The 21,639-nt window shown below is 43.2% G+C and overlaps 1 protein-coding gene across 1 annotated transcript in view; it reads left to right on the top strand.

Moving 5' to 3' along the window:
- Positions 1–20,451, top strand: part of LOC122808680 (alpha-2-macroglobulin-like) — a 2,380,392-nt gene extending 2,359,941 nt beyond the window's left edge. Inside the window, exon 18 of the mRNA XM_044079659.1 lies at positions 20,340–20,451. Coding sequence (XP_043935594.1) covers positions 20,340–20,413 — 74 coding nt within the window. The 3' untranslated portion in view covers positions 20,414–20,451. The remainder of the gene's footprint in view (positions 1–20,339) is intronic.
- Positions 20,452–21,639: the final 1,188 nt, after the last annotated feature.

Genomic DNA, 21,639 nt, shown 5'->3' with positions numbered 1-21,639 from the left:
CATGGTGGATACCTTTGCGGGGGGGGGGGTGTGGGTGAGGTGTGGATTTCCATGGTGATTAGTTTGTGGTCGGATCTAACCAGGGAGGAATTGACTGTTGATGTAGAGCAATGGTTGCTCATGTTAGTTATAACCAGGTCAAGGATGTTGCTTCCTCTGGTGGGGTAAGAATGAGCTGGTCCAGGGCATTGGAATTGATGAATTCCAGGAAGCGTTGGGCCAATGCATTGGTGCATGAGTAGTTTTCCCAGTTGATGGAGGAGTAGTTGAAGTCATCTAGTGTGAGAGTGTTGGGTTGGATCTTAATGGTTTCAAGGGTAAAAATAAATGAATGAAGTATATTAAGTGATTGCTTTTGCTAGATTCCCATTGCTGTTATCCACAACTATATTAATGACTGTGATGCATTATCAAACATTCTCTGCATGCTGATTATCAATGCAATTTTATTGTTCTGGTTATTTAAATCACAGTTTGAGATCCATGTTAAACTACTGTTGTCATTCAGGGCTTAGCTGCCTGTTTGGACACCTTGAGGACTACTGTTCAGTTCTTATACTCCCATGTTTATGCACAGACAGAACCATTAACACTTTACACAGTCTGTTTCTGTTTGAATTTTCTAACATATGTTTAAATGGGCTACCAACTGTCTTTTTTTATTCTACAACTAGTTTTGTGATATTTGCCTGTTGCACAATTCTGGAAGTCATTCAATTCAGTTTTGACTATTAGTGATTCATGAGTACCCAGGAGGTTACTCCTTATTTTGTGTTCTGTTTTTCTTTTATTTATGGTTTTGCTGATTAGATTATTCCTACTTGGCCTATGACTTATTTACAGGGAGACCCAAACTGGCATTCATGCTGACTAGGGTAGGTTTGGCCAGGGCACAAATGAAAGTCTTTTATTATTTTTGATTAATGCCATGGGATCTTTTGCATTCATCTGGGGTGCCACCAAATTAGGCACAGATAAACTCAGTTAAATATTTCATCTGAAAGATGGCATACTCAGGAATACACTTTTGTTGACATGCAGTATGAGTATTCAGAGAAATTAATCCAAGAACCTGGTGCAGGAATATAACTCACGATCTATTAATGATATCCTTCCATAGCAATGTCACAGTATTTATCATCTCTGGGATCTCCTGCCAAGGATAGCCCAACATCTGGCCATTATACCAAAGCCTTGATTACCTAGGAGCATCTTACGTCAGATGTATGCTTCCAGCACAAGTGTAAGGGGTAAAGGTGACATACGTATACTCTCAATCTAAAACTCCATTGCCATAAGTCTGAATGCTGTTATTGTACAGCAGTCTGAACACCCTTAACTTTGCTGGTTATAACAAGCCTACATCTTCAAGATAAGTACCCTATTGGGGTTACTTTTTCTTTTTCTTATATTTTTCAGTGAGTTACATATCATCCAAGAAAAAAAATGTCAGAGTGGGAGGCAGAATCTCCATAAGGACTGCAACGATAGATGTTTGTTTTTCTTAGGCATGTCTCACAACCACACTCAGTGTTCGATCTGTCAGACTTTTGTACCTAAAACTTTACATAGCCATCTTTCTTCCATCTCTGTTTATCTTGAGAACCATCATCTCAAACTGCTGGCTCAAGGTTTCATGGCAAAATCCGTTTGCCCTGAGATACTGGAAGGACATAGTACAGTTGTGTGAAATCTTACCGTAACAGTAGATATCCATCTTTTCACTGTTGCAGGATTCAATCCCTCTCCCTACCCCTTTTCTGTTTATGTTTTACCATGGACTGTATTTTCTTTTTGGCCGAGAAGTTCTTCTCGTCTTTGCCTTCCTATTTCTGGATGCACATGTTCTCCTTTCCAGTGGTGGTCCTAGATCCCCTGGGGTACTTCAGTTCTAAATTGAGAGTGTATGTACATCACCTTTATGCCATACTCCTTTGTGGAGAGCATATGTCTAATGTACGATGCTTCTAGATAATAAAGACTTTGGTATACTGACCGGACATTGGGCTATCCTTGGCAGGAGATCCCAGAGGTGAAGAATACAAGTATACAGTTCCTGTGGTACAGTCTGACATTTTAACCATTACTGATGCAGTTATGCAGTTTGTTTTACACAGCCAACATTCTTAATCACCTGAGTACTTGCCATGTACAGGAATGAGAGAAAGGATGAGAAGTATATTTTGACTTGGTGCTCAAGTGCAAGCAAGTGAAGAGCTGATGACATGAGAGGACTAGAAATATGGATCATCATCATTGAGCATTACAGTGCAATTAGAAGGACAAGAAGATAGCACACTTACTGAATATAAATATGTATAACTTGATCAACACTTTACCCAACTAGTTATTTTGTTACATGGTAATATAACTGACCAGAGCATGTGATGTGGTAGATGGACTTCTTCAAAACATTTAATCAATACTGATCAACTACATTTTATTCAGTTCTGGAGAAGTAGTGTTGGAATACTTGTTACAAAAAAAATCACTTTAAGTTCATAATGTTGCACAATTATTGGGTATCCTTTTCCTTCAAAAGTTGTCTTGGAGGAGAATTGGTTTACAGCAATTAAAGTTGCTTGAAAAAGAGAGGTGGAGAGAGAGAGAGAAAGAAAGAAATAGGCAGAAGCAACAGAAATTATATAAAATATGAGAACAAGAGGGTGTGTGGCATTCATACACATTTGGTTTTTCCTTTGGCACAGACTCTCAAACAACTGCATGCTAAGGTAGCAAGTACCATCATACCTCTCAACTTATGTGCTCATGAATTACATGTGAAGACAAAAGTAATTTGTAGAAAACAGTCCAAAGTTATGGGAATTGTGCAAATAATAGTTGTGATGACCGACCACTGGACCAGTAAACAAGGAGCCTCAATCCTCACTACTGACAACAGTGGGGGACATACACTGGATGGATGACAAATACACGCAGTATTTCCAGATGCAGCTCTATGCATCAAGTGCAGTTTCCCTTAAGCGCACACAGAGATCACAGTCCATCCGGGGCTGGTTTCTCCCTCTTTCTCCAGATCCCCAGTAAGACAGCATGCTGGCACAGCTATAGACTTGAAATCTCAGCTGAGTGGCCAAGCCAAGACCTCCAGCATGGTCTATGTCCAACCTGTGCTTAGTGTCCCTGCCCAAGTAGCTGGCACACACACGCTTTGAAGTTTGATTTATACATGCACACAGACACACACACACACACACACACACACACACACACACACACACACACACACACACACCTGGGAAAGGCTGGTACAGGTTTACTAACTACGCACCCTTTTGCCCAGACTATAAGGTAGTTATCACTGCCACCAGCCAATTTCTTATCAGCTATTTTAAGGCCCTTAACAAAGGGTGTCCAGTCTTACTGTGTAATAGTAATATTAACACCCCAGTGCTCCCGACCCAGAAGGCTGTCCTGCTGTAAACTTGGTATTATCTCTTCTCACAGCTTCCACCCTGAAAGGCTCTCACAGTTAGAAGGACTGCATCCAGTTGGGCATTTAAAAAAAAAAATAACGGATAGCTACACTGGTCTACCCTCAATAACATACTTAACTAAGGTTACTATTTTTTCTAAAGTCTTTCTGCTTAAACTGTTTAATTCAGCTGTACTAGTTCAACAGCACCAAACTTCCCAGCCCTTAAATAAGGCTCCTAATGCTAAAAAGTTCCACCAAATTGTACTGTTAAAGTTGCTGTCTGTGTTTAAAAACAGAAAATAGATTAGAATTTAAAGCAAGTACAAAAGCAAGTTCCACCAAATTGTACCATTAAAGTTGCTGTCTTTGTTTAAAAACAGAACATAGATTAGAATTTAAAGCAAGAAAAGAAGCCTCTTACTTTAATCACAGGCTCCGAGTATTCCTCTGGTGTGGTTAAGCCCCTTACATGTTTCCCCCCACCTGCCTTGCTAACAATCCGAGGTTACTTAACCACCTCAGTTAACCTCCTTTTTCAAACACCCCAGTGTTCCCGACTCAGACGGCTGTCCTGCTGTAAACTTGGTATGTAATTTTCTGTGTTACTGACTCTTTGATTAAATACAATTGTTGATTTAATAATGTGTGAAATCTTATGCTGACTCCGAATGTTTAAAAGTGAATTAATACATGAGGCTGATGAAGGCATTGGGCAACTGATTTTGTGCTTCCTTGTTGCTGCTAAACTGAAGTGATTGTTTGTGGATCAGTGTAACTTTGCTGCAGTATTTAGTCTAATTCTTAACTCCTAGACTCTGTACAAACAGCCTACTTCCCAAATGTTATTACCATTGAACTTTATTTTCATGCTAAAGATACAAGATGCTGTATGCAGTATAGTGTGACCCTGATTAGCATTTCTTCTTCTTATACATGCTATATTTTGCTTACTTGTTCTATTTAGCTACCAAATGCTTGAAACTGTTTCTTAGGGCAGTGCAGTGTACTATTAATATAAAGATTATGCTTTTTCTCTCAGTCACTGTGTTGTATATGGCATGAAACACTGTTCAATTATGTTTTTGCTATAGTTTTAATTCTGGTGATGAGCTAACACTAAATATCTATTATTAGCTATTATCTCTTCTTACAGCTCCCACCCTGAAAGGCTCACACAGTTAGAACGACTGCATCCAGTTGGGCATTAAAAAAAATGGATAGCTACATTGGTCTACCCTCAATAACAAACTTAATTAAGGTTACTATCTTTTTCTAAAGTCTTTCTACTTAAACTGCTTAATTCAGCCGTACTGGGTCATTAGCACCAAACCTCCCAGCCCTTAAATAAAGCTCCTAATGCTAAAAAATTCCACCAAATTGTACTGTTAAAGTTGCTGTCTGTGTTTAAAAACAGAACATAGATTAGAATTTAAAGCAAGTACAAAAGCAAGAAAAAAGCCTATTACTTTAATCACAGGCTCTGAGGATTCCTCTGGTGTGGTTAAGCCCCGCTCTGCTTGCCCTCCGGGCTCACTTCACACCCTTTCCTGCCCCTATTCTCACCCTCTCCCTGTACCTCTAAATTTATAACCCCTCAGCCACACCCCTTCCCCTCCTTCACCAGCCATTAACAGGAAATGTTAAGTTGTCATTCTCGCCTTCATTCTTGCTGGCTGGGTTCGGAGCCGATCCTCAGCTCCGACTCGGCCTATACTATAGCTCGAGAGCTATTTTTACCGGCTCAAGGCAGCCCTATAATCCACAATACCATGCGCTAACTCCCCAGATCTCGTTTGCCGCTTCGCTGCGAGGTTGCTTTTTTTACCGGCTCAGGTCAGTAAAGACAATTCTTTCTATAAAACTGTTTTTCAGGTAGTTTTTCCAGTTAGATTCCTTTTTTTTTAGGTCCCTACTGATTGTATTTATTCATTACAGCCCTTTTGTAGCCCTTCTTCCCCTCTTTAGTTAATTTTTTATCTTTGGGCCTACGGGCTTTACCTTAGTTTCCCCACCCCTTACAGTGTCTCTGTGTGGGTTTAGTCAGTTCCCTTAACTTTTTGTAGTTTTAAGTTGAGTGTGTGTGTGGACTGACTGTGATAACTGTGTTTACTGTGGTTAGGACTATGTCCAAAGACACTAAGGTCTCAGGATTCAAGAAGTGTGACTCGTGCTGTCAGAAAATGTCTCTGACAGATGGTCACACTTCTTGTGTATATTGCTTAGGGCCTTTACACCTGCAGGACTCTTGTTCCGTCTGTCACGGGTTTAGTTCAAGAGTCCTGCAGGAGCGGCGTAATAAGCTCATCTTAAGGGGCTTGTTAAAGCCCGATGACTCCCCGTCCAAGTCTGGCTCGGGGAAGTCTTCAAAAACCGCCAAACCCTCAACTCCAGTTTCTGAGTCGAGGGCTGGTGTTGTTGTGATGGCTCCGATATCGGTTCCAATGGGATCCGAGGCGGGCAAAGTGGTATCCGCTCCAAAACCAGCTTCGGAGCCGACCCCAGCACGCAAGCGCTCTAGATCCCCCTCACTAGAATCCGTCCGATCGGCTCCGAGATCCCCTCTCCTATCGGAGCGGAGTCATAGGACTCACTCATCTGGGTCATCCAGGCTCTCCGACCACGACATTGAGAGGGTGGTCAGCAGACTCATAAAATCTCAGGCACTAGCCCAAATGCTCCAGAGCCCATCTCATCAGACTGTGGCTCCTTCGGTACTGCTATCGATTCCTCCTCCGATTCGCCTCTCGAGTTCGGAGCCGGAGTTTGTCGGAACCGTAACCTTGCCCACGTCGGAGCCGATACTTCCACCTTCGGCTCTGGTGTCGTTGGCTCCGACCTCTTCATTGGTTCCGTCTGTGGAGAGGTCCGGGTGCCGGGACTCCATTGTCGGCTCCGAGGGGGCGAGTGGCATCGGACCCTTGTCCGACCCCGCTCTCCCTCTTGGAGCTTCAGCTCTGGTTAGTTCGGCCCTGACATCATTCTCGGAGCCTTCTCTGTCGGTGCCGGGGGTGGTTCGGGTCTCTTCGGAGCCAGGACTACCCTTGGTACCTGATAGGGGAGCCTTCAAGGTGATGAGGAGCGTGCTGGACCCAGTGTCCACTCCAAGGTTAAGTTCTGCAGCTCCTCCCTCTACAGTGCCTGTTACGGTCTCTGGCCATCCTCCTGCATCTGACAACAGAGATCCAAAGCGTAGGGTACCCACTTTGGGTGTCTCCTCCTCTTCCGAGGCCTCCCCTGAAGCTTCAGGGGAACCCCCTAGGAAAAGAAAGTGCAAGAGGAAGCACATAGACTCCCCCAAGTCTGTCACGTCGGACACTGACTTGGATGAGTCGGAGGGTTCCCCGAGATCCCCCTCTGAGGATGTCTCCTTTTCAGACATCCTAGAGATCCTCAAACAGAGGGGAAATTGGTCCACTCTCAAACCCTCCGAGGATGAATCAGTTTTCCTTGACGCTTTCGGATCTCGCCCTTCCACCTCCTGGGTGTCTCCCCCTTTCGACCCACTAATGGAGGTAGTGGCCAGAAAGGCGTGGGCAGCTCCTGATTCAATGGAACCTACCCCTAGGAGGCCCTCTAAATTTATTTCTGCACCAGAGGACAAATCCTTTCTCACTAAAGGTGTTTCAGTTGATGCTATGGTGGTAGCAGCAGCCACTAAGAAGGAATTGGCTGATCCTTCTGTACCTGTTCATCCTCCTAACAAAGAGTCTAGGACCATGGACAGGTATGGCAAATGGACATTTGCTTCAGCGACCTTTACCATGCGATCGCTGAACTATTTATGTCATTTCACCCGCCTTCAGAGAGACTTGCTCAAAGAACTGGGTGAAACTGTACATGATCCTTCTGCTGCGGGGTATCAGGACAAGATGAACTCCCAGCTGGCCACCCTGAACTCCATTATTAACTCCTCCATGCGGCTTATCTCCTACGCAGCCGATGGAGCGAGTAGGGCTGCAGGCACAGGCGTTGCATTGAGATGTCACGCTTGGATGCGACTCTGTAACTTTGCCGATCCCTTCAAGGCGTCCTTCACCAACACTCCCTTTGATGGTACAGAATTGTTTGGACCTCAGGTGAAGAATACCCTCACCAGATGCGAGCAAGATGGTAAGACTCTCTCTGCCATGGGAGTCCATTTTTCCACACCTTCTAGACCTTATCCTAAGAGACAGAGGGGTGGAAAGATGTGGTTCTGCAAACCACCTGCCGCACGTGGTGAATTTCCCCCCAGAGGCAGAGGGGGGAATAATAACAGACGCTGCCCCAGGGGCAGAGGGGTCCACAGAATCAGGGTTCCAGGGAATCTTTCCCTGACCAACCCTTTCAGCATCCCTGAGAAGCTGCCCGACTGTCTGCCTTCGGAGGCAGTCGGGGTAAGATTATCTCTGTACCCGGAAGCCTGGCAATCCCTCTCCCAAGACGCATGGGTACAGAAGATCATATCCGAGGGTTACAAAATTCCCTTCACTTCCCCTCCGGTACAACCGCCAAGACCCCTACCAGATGTGCAACCGCACAAAGGGGTCAGGCACAGCTAGAAATAAAAAAGCTGTTAGAAAAAAGAGTCATCCAGGCAGTCCCAGCAGATCAGCTAGGATCCGGAATCTACTCCAGATTCTTTTTGGTACCAAAAAAGACTGGAGACTGGAGACCCATTTTGGACCTCAGCAGATTGAACAACTCTGTACAAAAGACAAAATTTCGGATGGTAACACTGCAGTCCATTTTACTCCTTTTGGGCAGAGACAACTGGATGTGCTCATTAGACCTCCAGGACGCGTACTATCATATAAAGATACACAGGCGCTCCAGGAGGTTTCTCCGCTTCTGGCTGGGAGCCAGTCATTATCAATTCAGAACCCTGCCCTTTGGTCTCACCACAGCCCCCCGGGTGTTCACCAAATGCTTGGCAGTGGTCATGGCTCACCTGAGACAAAAAGGATTCCAGGTGTTTCCATATCTAGTCGACTGGCTCATTTCCTCTACCACCAAGCAGCATCTTATAATGGCCAGGGATTACACTATTCAACTTTGCAACAATCTAGGTATTTCTAAAAATTTTGCAAAATCCTCCTTGTCGCCTTGTCAGTGTATTAACTTTATAGGCGCCGTATTAAACACCACAGAAATGTCTGCAACATTACCACCTCAGAGAGTGACAGACATAAGGCGGAATGTTCAGTCCCTGTTTCAGCCCAACAGAGTTCAAGTCAAGCTAGTATTGAAAGCGTTAGGCCTCATGGCAGCGGCGATTCTTCTACTCCCATTAGCCCGCTTCCACATGAGGCTCCTCCAGTGGATGCTGTTTTCTCAGTGGTCCTTTCAACAGCTCCCAATGACTCACAACATCTTGATAACCCCATCATGCAAGAATCATCTCTCCTGGTGGATGGTTTCCCCTCAGCTTTTTCAGGGCAGACCCTTTGTTCCCCCCCCCCCAGTTGCCACGGTGACAACGGATGCCTCCCTGTTCGGGTGGGGGGGCATTATCAGGGCAGGACGGTCCAGGGCACATGGCAACAATTAGAATGCCACTTGCACATAAATGTTCTGGAGATGAGGGTGGTGCTTTTAACGTTGCAAGCCCTTCAGAGCTCTCTTCCCACAGGGACTATAGCAATTCAAACGGACAATATGTCTGTGGTGTGGTACATAAACTAGCAGGGCGGAACAAATTCTTACCCCCTATGTCGAGAAGCACTCAGACTTTGGCAATGGGCGATTTCCTCTCAACGGTTTCTGATAGCAACCCACATCCCCGGGAAGTCCAACGTCATAGCGGACAGATTGAGCAAAACTATCCTCATGCCTCACGAGTGGTCTCTAAATCAAGCGGTAGCAGACAGAATATTTCAGAAATGGGGCCAGCCTTGCTGCGATCTTTTCGCAACTCCTCAAAACAGCAAATGCCTCGACTTCTTCACACTCTTTCCTCTACCAGGCCATCCCCCCAGAGACGCTCTTGTTCACAATTGGCCCCGGGGTCTTCTATATGCCTTTCCTCCCTTACCATTGATTCCGCAATTAATTCAGAAAGCAACCACACTGAGATCCAAAATGATCCTCATTGCCCCGTTTTGGCCTCAACAAGTATGGTTTCCATTCCTGCACAGTTACCTACTGGAACAGCCTTGGCATCTGGAACCCCTTCCGGATCTGTTGACCCATCTCACGGGCAAGCTGCATCAGTCTCTTCATTCCCTCAACCTCACATCTTGGTTGCTCCACTTCCAGCCATAGCCAGGCTTCCCCTTATTTCTCCTCCTGTTCGTGATATCATTCTGGCTTCCCATAAGTCCAATACTAGGAAGACGTATGCGAGTAAATGGAAGCGTTTTTCGCTATGGGCACAAGCAAGGTCCTTAGATCCTTTCCATGCACCCATTCATAAGGTTCTAGACTTTCTGGCGGAACTCTTTCATTCAGGGTCATCGTCCGCCACTATCAGGGTACAATTAGCTGCCATTGCTAATTTTCATGTGGGGCTCTCAGAAGCAAATATTATGTCCCACAAACTCTGTAAAGCCTTTCTAAAGGGCATCTTTTTGCTTAGACCTCTAGTTAAGGATCCGCCCCCACAATGGGATTTGAATTTAGTTCTAACCTCATTGATTCTGCCTCCTTTTGAACCTGCAGCCTCTTGCTCCCTCAAGCTTCTTTCTTGGAAGACTCTGTTTTTAGTAGCCATAACATCTGCCAGAAGGGTATCGGAACTTCAAGCCTTGTCTGTCCGTCCCCCTTATTTGGTCTTTCACAAAGACAGGGTAACTCTCAGAACAAATCCTTCCTTCCTACCAAAAGTGTCCTCTGAAGCAAATCTAAACCACTCCATTGACTTGCCTGTCGTCTTCCCAAACTATTCCAACAGGGCTAAACAGAAATTACATGCATTGGATGTTCATCGCCAACTACGGTATTATCTAGACAGGACAAAACAACTCAGAAAGTCAGACCAGCTCTTTCTCTCTTATGCTGCAGGAAAGAAAGGGCTTCCAGTATCAAAGGTTACTCTTTCCAGATGGTTGACATCTATTATTACCTTTGTCTATGAGTTGAGACACAGGCAACTTCCGTCTAGGCCTAAGGCTCATTCAACCAGGGCACTATCAACATCAACGACCTTTCAAGCAAGGTTACCATTAGATGCCATATGTGCAGCAGCTACATGGGCTTCCCAACATACCTTTATTGCCCATTACAAACTTGATATAGCCTCCAGAAATCGAGCTGACTTTGGTTCCACTGTACTCAGGAGTCTGTTCCATTGAGCCACCCAGGACTAAGGTGCTAGGGACGCTGTCCCATCCAGCAAGAATGAAGGCAAGAATGACAATTTAACATTAAGAAGTTATGTTCTTACCATAACGTTCCATGTTAGTTGTCTTCTTCTCGCCTTCTTTCTTGCGTCCCTCCCTCCTGCCCCCTAGCCTGGACAGACTTGAGGTCTCTGAGTCCTTCCATTTCTGGAGATACAACATGTTACGGTTTCCCCGTATCTTTAGTGTTTCTAGCAGGGAGTCCGTACTTGCAAATGAGGATTATAATAATATATTTATACTATGTCTTAGCTTCCAAACGAGATCTGGGGAGTTAGCGCATGGTATTGTGGGTTATAGGGCTGCCTCGAGCCGGTAAAAATAGCTCTCGAGCTATAGTATAGGCCGAGTCGGAGCCGAGGATCGGCTCCGAACCCATCCAGCAAGAAAGAAGGCAAGAAGAAGACAACTAACATGGAACGTTATGGTAAGAACATAACTTCTTATTCATTTATATCCCACCCCTTCCACTATATCCCCACCTACTGTTACACCTAGGTTGTCTACCTACCAGGAGTATATTCCCCCCATTATGCCTCTAATACTTATTAAGTCTTTTAAAATATCACGTCTACTATACACCCTACCTTTACTAATCACCCTTTATTCTCTCACCATCTATGAAAACCAATCCCTTATAGGATACAACCATCCCAAATGCCTTGCTACCACCCTAATCCTCTCAAACCATTCTGCCCACTCATTCATGTCTATCGATGCCAACTCCTTTACCCCTGTTAACACCCACCCTGTTATACCCAGATATGTTAACTAAATACTACCAAAAACTGATACATTTCTAAAGCTCATAGTTAGTTTGCCCCACACCCTTACTATTGACGGGGATATCCACCCCAACTCTGGACCACCATCCCCAGACAACACTAACTCTAATCATAACAACCCAAACATAAGAAAAAGCCTAAGTAAACCCCCCAACTCAGTATTGATCTGCCACTTAAATATTAGAAGCATCAGCAATAAGGTCCACAATCTCCATGCCCTCCTGACAACCTACTCCCCCGATATACATTGTCTCACCGAAACATGGTTAAAACCAACTATGCGAGATAATGAAATTCTACCTCCAGGGTATAATATACTCAGGCTAGATTGTACTACCAGGAAAGGGGGAGGGGTTGCTGTTCTCTATAAAACCATCCTATATGTTACTCTAGACAACCTTCAACCACCTATATTTAACAAAGCAGAAATTATGATTTCCAAACTACAAATAAATAAAAACAAATGTATAAACATAGTATTTGTCTATATTCCTCCAGGTAATAACTCAGGGACCCTAGAAGATATCCTCTACTGGCTAGCCAATGCCTACCCCCAAGAGACCATTGTTCTAGGGGACCTCATTATAGATTGGAACACCTGCACTGCAGAGACCCCAACCACCCACGTAAACCAACATGGTTTTAAACAAACTGTAACCTCCCGTACTAAGATCAGCAAGCCTAACAATTAATAATGTATCCTAGACTGGCTACTAATTAATAGCCCCCACCACAAGTACAAATCAGGTACTCTCCCTGAAGATCTAAGTGATCATTTCTTAATGTATCGTAAGAAATAATGCCTGAAACACCTGGTACTCCTCTAAAGCCCCAGAAGATCAACTCAAATTTTGACACTATAGGAATGATACAAAAAATCCATATTATTGGATAAAAAAAAACTATTTCTACCATCTACAGCAGAAACACCACAACAAGCCACAGAAGTTCTGGGCAGGTATTAACAAACTCCTGGACCCAGGGCAGTCCACAACTCCAAACCCCTCAGCCTCAACCCAAAAATCACCAGATTCCATTCCAAACACCTTCAACAGTTTATTTACCGAAACCATCCAAGCCCTTGCTAGCAAACTTAAATCCACTTGTCCTAACGCTGAAACCCCTAAACCCAGTGACATTCACTCTTTCCTACAGTTTGCTGTGAGGGAAAGGTTAGTTTGCTTTTTATTTGTTGTATTACTTTATTGCCTTTTTCTATTTTGAATACTGTGATTTGTTTAATTTACCTTGTGTTTTATGTGTATTCTGCTTTTAACTGCATATTAAAACTTGAAAAGAGACCACAGCTCTGTCTTTTGTGAGTCAGACAGACATTAGTACAGGTCAGTAGAACAGGTCAGTTAAGGTTAATCATCTGTGAACTGAGGGGGTGGAGCTAGGAACTAAACCTTCTATTTAAGGGGTAAAATAAAACATTTCAGAGCTTTACTAGAAAGGCTCACCCAGACTCTGCAACACTTTGCTGTGAGGGAAAGGTTAGTTTGCTTTTTATTTGTTGTATTACTTTATTGCCTTTTTCTAGTTTGAATACTGTGATTTGTTTTATTTATCTTGTGTTTTACTTGTATTCTGCTTTTAACTGCATATTAAAACATGAAAAGAGACCACAGCTCTGTCTCTTGTGAGTCAGGCAGAAATTAGTACAGGTTACTAGAACAGGTCAGTTAAGGTTAATCATCTATGAACTGAGGGGGTGGAGCTAGGAACTAAACCTTCTATTTAAGGGGTAAAATAAAACCTTTCAGAGCTTTACTAGAAAGGCTCACCCAGACCCTGCTACACTTTGCTGTGAGGGAAAGGTTAGTTTGCTTTTTATTTGTTGTATTACTTTATTGCCTTTTTCTATTTTGAATACTGTGATTTGTTTTATTTACATTGTGTTTTACTTGTATTCTGCTTTTAACTGCATATTAATACTTAAAAAGAGACTTGCGAGTCAGGCAGAATTTTTTCCCCACCCTCACACCCGGTTACTGTAGTGTTCTTAAACACCAATGTCTTTATAGTTGACTTCCCCTTATGTTAATTTGACCATATATCTCTTTTCCTCTCTGTTTTTACTGGCTTGTATGAGTAAGCACAAAATTATCATTTTATGAAATCGCTCCCCTTCAACTATTTAAATGTATTGGCCATCCCACTGTGTTCCATAGTACCAGAATACAAAAGTGACCACCCCCTTTCAATCTATCTTGCTGTTTTAAAAATAGTGACTCTCCACTAAAACTTAACTTTTTAGACAGGTAAAACTTAAGTTACCTACTTTCACATCTAACTCCTCTAGTGCACACTGCAGTGTGTAGGATAAACCATTTTTTTTTTCATCTTACCTTTAAGCATCCCTGTGACTAGCACTTGCTTTAAATCCTGCTGGAAAGCAGTAGGACGTCTTAAACTGATACACTCAACTCTCCTTGTTAATAAGGAGAACTTAATCATAGGAGAAATTAATTGTAGGCACTAAATAGCCTATAATTGCAAAGTACCTTGCTAAGGTAAGGGAAAATAGCTCTTGTACTGTCAAAAAAAAAGCACCAAAGCAGGCATGTCCAAGGGTCAGCTTCCAGTGATTCCTCCTGTCCACCTGGTGAATCTGGGTATACAGGGGCAATGCAGAAGTTGCCTCATGCACACAGACAATGCTCTCCTCCTACCACCCAACACTACAACCCGCGAGAGATGCACTTACATAGCCAAACTGGAAGCAAAGCTCTCTACACCCAAGATTGTGCTAGGCTGTCAAGAGGAGAAGGTTAATACCCACACTACACCTGAAGCAACACAATGTCCTTCTAAACCCACACCATCAACACCCACACATAGCAACACTAAACCCACATATGTGGAGGCCCTTAACCTTAACCTGCCCAAGCAACAAGGACCTCTGAAGCTGAAATGCAAACACCAATCACAACCAAAGTGTCACATAGCTCACAACACCAGTGTGCCAACCAACAACAGCCTCTAAGGCAAGACCACATACCCAGCACTTTAGTCATAGGTGAATCTATAGCCAGGCACACTGATGTCCCACTCATCAGGCTGAACAAGGAGAAAATTACAGTCAGCTGCCTGTCGGTTACCAGGATCCGCCACATAACGCATGCACTAAAGTCACTACACAACAAATACAAATATGACTCTGTCATTGTCCTTGTTGGAGTGAATGACTTGAGACATACCTCCATGGACTACATGAAAAGAGTCATGGAAGAGTTCTCAGATCATGTGGCCCAGGCAGGTATGACCCTAGCCCTGAGTAGCATCCTGCCTTCGCCCAGAATGATACCACAGTATAAGGACAAAATGACTGACTTCAACAATTGGCTAAGCTTCTGGTGTCATTCAAAGGGGATCCAGTATCTGTATGCCTGGGACAACATGATTGACAAACCATGCTGCTTTGCCAGAGAGGGTCTGCACCTGTCGCCCCTGGGACTCAGGTTACTGGCTATGGCTCTTGCTACCCCTATAGTGCTTTTTTTAGGCAAGGTTCAAAGGACAAAACCGCTACTGTAACAGGTGCAAGCATGCAAAATCTGAAGGTAATGCTACTCAATGCTAGAAGTCTAAACCTCAAAATGCACTCTCTCAAAGCACTCCTATAAATGGAGAACATCAGTATCTGTGGAGTAACTGAGACCTTGTTCAAGGCTCCAGAGAGCACCACTGCAATACCGAGCTACAACTCTTACCACACTTTTCGGTCATCAAACCAGTACCGAAACACTAAATGTGGAGGAGTGTCCATATCCATCAAGGATACTCACAACACTAGGCTAGTTGCCAAACACAATGTGTCTGAAATTCTCCAGGTGCATCTAACACTAGGTAAGACTGCAATCCAAATTGTAGCTTACTACAGATCCCCCACCATGCCCCAAGATTCTCCCTACACCTTTCTAAAGATACTGGAAAATATTAAGATACAAACAAACACCCTAATACTGAGTGATTTCAACAACCCTGCCATTAACTGAGAAAACTAATCATGTACCAACACCTTTGCTGAATGGTTCTTGGCATTCATAAATTCCAATGCCCTGGTTCAACTAATCCTTAGTCCCACCAGGGGCTCCAATATCCTAGACCTAGTCATTACCAACAAGGGAAATTGATACACCACACCTATGGTCATCCCCTCATTGGTCAGATCTGACCATAAGCTAATCACCCTTGACATCCACATCCCAACCCCCCCCCCCCCCAGTAAGGAAACCTCTGTAAAAAACTTCTCCAAAGCCAATTTCATGCTACTCGGGTCAGAAATGACAAACTTCATGACGCCCATGCAGATGTGAACTGAAAGTTTGACTGCTGAATCCTACACTAAGGCACTTTAGGTTCATAGGTTGGTACTAGGCTATCGGCCTTAGGGCCTATACAAGCCTAGTCATAAGAATTCCCTGGCTATTTCTTCCCACAGTATTTACTTCCCTGGACCCTTGTCTAGCAGGGTGACTGACGTGATCCCCGGGGTGAATTTCCTATCTCCCATCCAATCATCAAGGTTCCTTTTGAAGAAGGCCAAAGAGATGCTCTACATGACATGTATGGGCAGTCTGTTCCAGAGTCTGGAGAGTCTCTGGGTCAGGAACCTATCCCTACAGCATGTTTTGTTCACTGTGATGACAGGTTTAGATCCCTGGAGCGTGTGTCCCTGAGGGATTGGGATTTCTTTAAGTGTAGCATGTCCAACAGCTCTGGGTTTGACATGGCCTTGTATGTTAAGCAGAGATTGCCTCTGAGTAGAGGATATGCGACAGAGTATAGGTGAAGTTTTTTTAGATGGTCAGCATAGGGCATCTGCTTTAGGACTGTAATTCTTTTAGTGAGGTATTTTCTGCGGCCTTTCCAGTTGTAGATGTCTTGTGAGGTACATACCAAACGGGGCATTGTATTCTATAATGGGTCTAATGAGGGATGAGTACAGTGTGACAATAACTTCCTTTTTCCTGGATGAAAAGCCCTTAATGATGAGGTGTGCCACATAGAAGGATTTCCTCATTATTGGGGTGATGTGGTTATTGAAGGTGAGACCACTGTCCACCTGTGTCCCTAAGTCTCTTATCACACTTTCATTGTGTAGTGTACTGCCACCTATGCGGTATTTCACGGGTACATGTTTTTTCCTAAAGGGGATAACTATACATTTCTTGGCATTGAGCTTGACCCCATAGCTCTGGCACCAAGCATCTGTTTCTTTAAGGCCCTTTTGTAGAATATTCACATAATTTGGGGATTCATTAATGGCTCCCAGTTTGCAGTCATCTGCGAACTTTGTTAGCCAGAATCCCTTAGAGTTGGCCTGTACTTCAGAGAAGTAGATGCCAAACAAGTGCGGTCCCAGGACTGAACCCTGAGGTACTCCGCTTGTCACTTGCTGGAGCTGGATTTGGAGTCGGCTACTTTTACAGTGTGGGTTCTGTCAGTAAGCCAGTTGGCAACCCATCGAGTGATGGATCCACCTTGGACCCTGGGAACTACCGCCTCATCAGTCTGATGAGCCTGATCTGCAAGGCCATGGAACATATTATCATGGAACTTATAAACAAAGACATTGGCATCCTTCAAACACTGGACCCAATGCAGTTTGGGTTTAGGAAGGGACGATCTTGTCTCTTGAGCCTGATTGACTTCTTTGGATCAGTCTCCAGAGCTGTGGACAAGGGTAAGGTGGTCCACACAGCCTATCTGGACCTCACCAAATCCAGCTCTAGACAAGTGACAAGTGGAGTACCTCAGGGTTCAGTCCTGGGACCGCTCTTGTTTGGCATCTCCTTCTCTGAAGTACAGGCCTCCACACTGTAATACAGATGCAACCTGTATACAATATGCTGACTTCACCCTGATTTGTTCTACCTCTACCCCTACAGATCTCCTTAGTTTAACCTAGAAGACCTTTAATACAGTGGAAAACTGGATCGCTAATCAACAGCTGATATTAAACCCTAATAAAACAAAGCTGTTGCTCTTCTTCCCTACTCAGAAATCCTGTCAACCTTCGTTTACTATAACATTTAACAATGGGACCATAATCTTACCAGATATGTATACAAAACTCCTGGGTGTTATAACAGACAACAACCTCAAATATGCACGTAAATCAAACTATTAAAACCGTTAATAAATACTTGGCTCCCTATACAAAAACAAACCTTTTCTCACCCCTCTAGCTAGGACTGCCATTGCCGTACCCATCTGCTTTCAACTCTACTCTATGCCTCGCCAATACTCACTAACTTGAACAAAATTGATCTCAGCAAACTCTCTAGCTGCTACAATCAAATTGCCAAGTTTGCCACAGGAACTCCCTACAGGACACACCATTGTCAAAACCTAAACCTCTTAGGATGGCTAGAACTCCCCAGGCTAATACAATGTAATCAACTTACTGTAGCATTCAAGGTTAACCATCCAGAAAAAAACACCCTCCCTTATAAACTTTATCCATCCCTACAAAAACGCTAGGCCACTTCGTTCTACTATAAAACTTTTGGTTCAGTCTGTTAAAGCTATCAACCTATCTGGAGAATCTCTGTTTGCAAATTCAGTAGGCAAAACTTGGAATTCGCTCCCATCTGACCTTACTCTAACCCCTCCTTTAATCAGTTAAAAAAAAATCTAACCCAGTATTTTAAAACTCACTGGTTATGCCCTTGCTCTAACCCTGACTAAAGCCTCATCTACTTCCATATCCCTGCATTTTTTTATTCACAGCAACTAACCTCTTACATTAAAAGGTTTGAAAAGAGAAACTGTAACATCCTTGCAGATACTCTGTATATAAGCTGCACCTATAGGTTTGATAAGAGAAACTGTAACATATTTGTATATATTTTTGAATATAAACTGTATTCTTCATAAGCTTAAATTTGTGAGACTGTCACTTGTATGTTAATATAATATGTTTGTGCATATACTGTAACTTGCTTGTCTTTATCTGTTTGTAAGTTTGGAGCTTTTCCTCCCGGGCCTCCATTGAAAATGGACATGTATCCAGTCAGACTATCCTGGTCAACAAATGTAAAATTAATAAATAATAAATAAATAAACACAAATGGTGGTTTGACCAAGAGCAAGGCTCTTAGGAGGTGCCCACACAGTGTCACCAAAGAAATATGCAAGTGCTCTCAAAACTTAAATAGCTCTACAATGATCAGCCACCATAAAAGGTTTAAATATATTTCATAATAAATAATAAAAGACCAAGGCCGGGATTCAGTAATCCTCCATGTAAGACTAAGTCTTACTTGGAAATGGCAGCCTAAGAGTATGACGTCAGCGCGCCATGCATATTCATGAGGGCGCACTGACTCAACTCCAAGGCTAACATGGAGCAAGTACGAGTTCAGGGGGCGTGTCAGACTGTTTAGCAGTCCAAATGTCCACGCCCCTGCAAGTGCCTAAATCTGCAAATGTCAACAGATATGAGCAAGTCCGCTCAAATGTGTATATCTCCAAAACTACACTCCCTCACATTCAAAATCCCTGTACAAATGAAATAAAATGTAAAACAATTTTTTTTTATTATTCCAGATATAGCTGCCTGTATTTGCGTGTGTGTGCCCATTGCTTAACTACAGTAAGCAGTTGAGACATCGAAGAGGATAATAAACCACTTATACGCAAATTAAGCCAAATAGCAATAGCGTAGTAGTAGAGCCTTCGCACAAAGAGGATGCATTCCCGGTTCGAGTCCCACCACTCACCTTTCAATTTTCTGTAGGAAATCTGTGCATAAAAATAATTCCTGACATTTACCTTTTAAATTTTGTTAAAATGCATTGAAATGGCCTATGTAGTAGTGAACGATATTTTAAATATATATAAGAAGGTGAAACGGTCATGCATACTAATGAATGCATAAGTAACCTATCTTAAGCAATGTGAAGCACTGCTAAGCAACGTTTACCAGTATTAAACACATTTAAAAATAATTGCCCATAGCTAAGCACTGCTTTAACTAGTGCAATGGCTTTGCACGGAGCTGCGCATCACGCCAACTAGCGCAAACAAAACATGTTTGTAACTAGCGCAACGTTGGGCAAAGTTGAGGAAAGTCGGCTAAACACAGCCACACCTCCTAGCTGGTCAGGCCAGTAGTAAAATAAAAAGCAATGACAGGCCTCGAACCCAGGATACTGTGCACCATAATCACAGTACTGAACCACTAAGCCATGACAGCTTTTGCTGTTTATGCACTGTCAACATACATATACATATTAATCAAAGTTTCCTCAGTGCTAAGCAGCTGTGCACTCAGCTGAGATTTTTCAAAACCGGCCAATCACAAATAAGTGCAGGAAATGAGGCATATTTAAGCTCCATAGGCGGGAATAATCGCCATAACTGGTTGTAGCTCCCATCTGCAGTCAGAAAGGCCGGTGCTGGAGAGGGCTCTCGTTTTCGAGCTCAAAGGTGGTTTATTCTGGAGTCAAAAGTGATGGTTTGGCTCCTCGTCCATCATCATGATGCAAGACTCCTGCAGGGCCAGTTCCAAGGCACTGAGTACAAAGCGGAAGCCTGGAACCATCTAGCACATGATCTCACCAGTGCCACAGGCATCCCTCGGACTGGTGAGCAGGTCAGACACCACTACGCAGACCTGAAGAGAGAGAAGCAGGACCAACTGAACCAATGGATACAGGAGGTCCATGGAATGAAAATGCTCCACTACTGAGTAGATAGCCATGGAATGGAGTATGTAAGAATTGCTATTGTAGTCTATATAATGGACAGGTATGTCTCAATATCCCTTCATTTACTTCACAGCTGCAGCTGTCCGTGTTATGAAACAGCAAGCCAATGCAGATAGGCTGATAGGACTGCGCCACCAGACAGGTTAGTAATTATTCTGCATGCATTGTTATATAAAATAAGTGAGAGAGCCTGAAAAAATATGTTGTAGCCCAATAATAAAGGCATAATAAGTCCTGAATAATTTCTCTGCATGTACAGTTATATAAAATAAGTGAGGGAGCCTGAAAAAGAGTGTTGTAACCCATTAATAAAGGTATAATACATCTTGAATAAGTCCTCTGCATGCACTGTAATATGAAATAAATGAGAGAGCCTCTAGAAAAGTGTGTAATTTAATTAATAAAGGTATAATTCCTGGAGTGTGTCTGTGTCACTTACTTCATGTTGTTGTACTGTTGCATTATATAAATAGTACTGTTGTATAAAGCACTGTCAAACCACACTTGGCCAGGCCCATATAAAGTGGATGAAGGGAATGCCAGTAGCTGTGAAGCATATATACAGTCCTCAGCTGTTGGTTAAGGGCTGGAATGCATAGGTAAATCTGGCACACGGGTAGCTTGTTAATGTGTTCCCCAGTAATGTCAGTGTGCTGCTAGAAATGTAGGGGGCTGTAGAAATATAACTGATAATGTCACCTGAACACATCCAGATATGTAGATATATAAATAAAATATATAAATATGTAGCAGTAACATCTGCATCCTGGACAGTTTTTATGTCAGATACAGGTCAGGTATATAAGGAACTAGCCAAACCCATTTCACAACTTAATGCACGTTGCCTAGTGTAATAATACATGTAGGGGATATACACCTGCAGTCAATAGGAATGTAGTGTAAACTATAAGTACATATAAGATGTTAATGGTGGTATCTTTTTACACCCTACTGTATGTGCATAAACAGTGCAATTCCACACCTCAATGGGTATGTCTAATCTCAAAACATTTGTTGGGACATATGTCCTATTGTTTGATAAATATCTGCATTTACTTTGATGCATGTGCCCTATTCAAACACCACAATCTTGGTGGCCTGTTGCCACCAATCAATCCTGCATGCTGTTGGAATGTCCACTGTTGTTCTATATATGCATGTGTTATGCTTGCTATTCAACTGTTGGAACTCTGGTGTGTTGGGTTAATGGGAATATTACTGCATGCTGTTATAACTAATTTGGAATGCTGTTGGCTGTTACCAACTCATATTGCCATTAAATCCTACTAAACATAGAACGTATGGGAAGGCCAGTCCCAGCGGACCCACCTGTCCCACCTCAGCTGGCAATGGCACCTGGCACTAGCAGGTCC

This window comes from Protopterus annectens, chromosome 8.part0, assembly GCF_019279795.1.
Source record: "Protopterus annectens isolate FY-2018-M chromosome 8.part0, PAN1.0, whole genome shotgun sequence".
Classification (NCBI taxonomy): Eukaryota; Metazoa; Chordata; order Ceratodontiformes; family Protopteridae; genus Protopterus; species Protopterus annectens.
The sequence above is the reverse complement of the archived record's forward strand: the minus strand, read 5'-3'. Positions and strand labels throughout refer to the sequence as shown.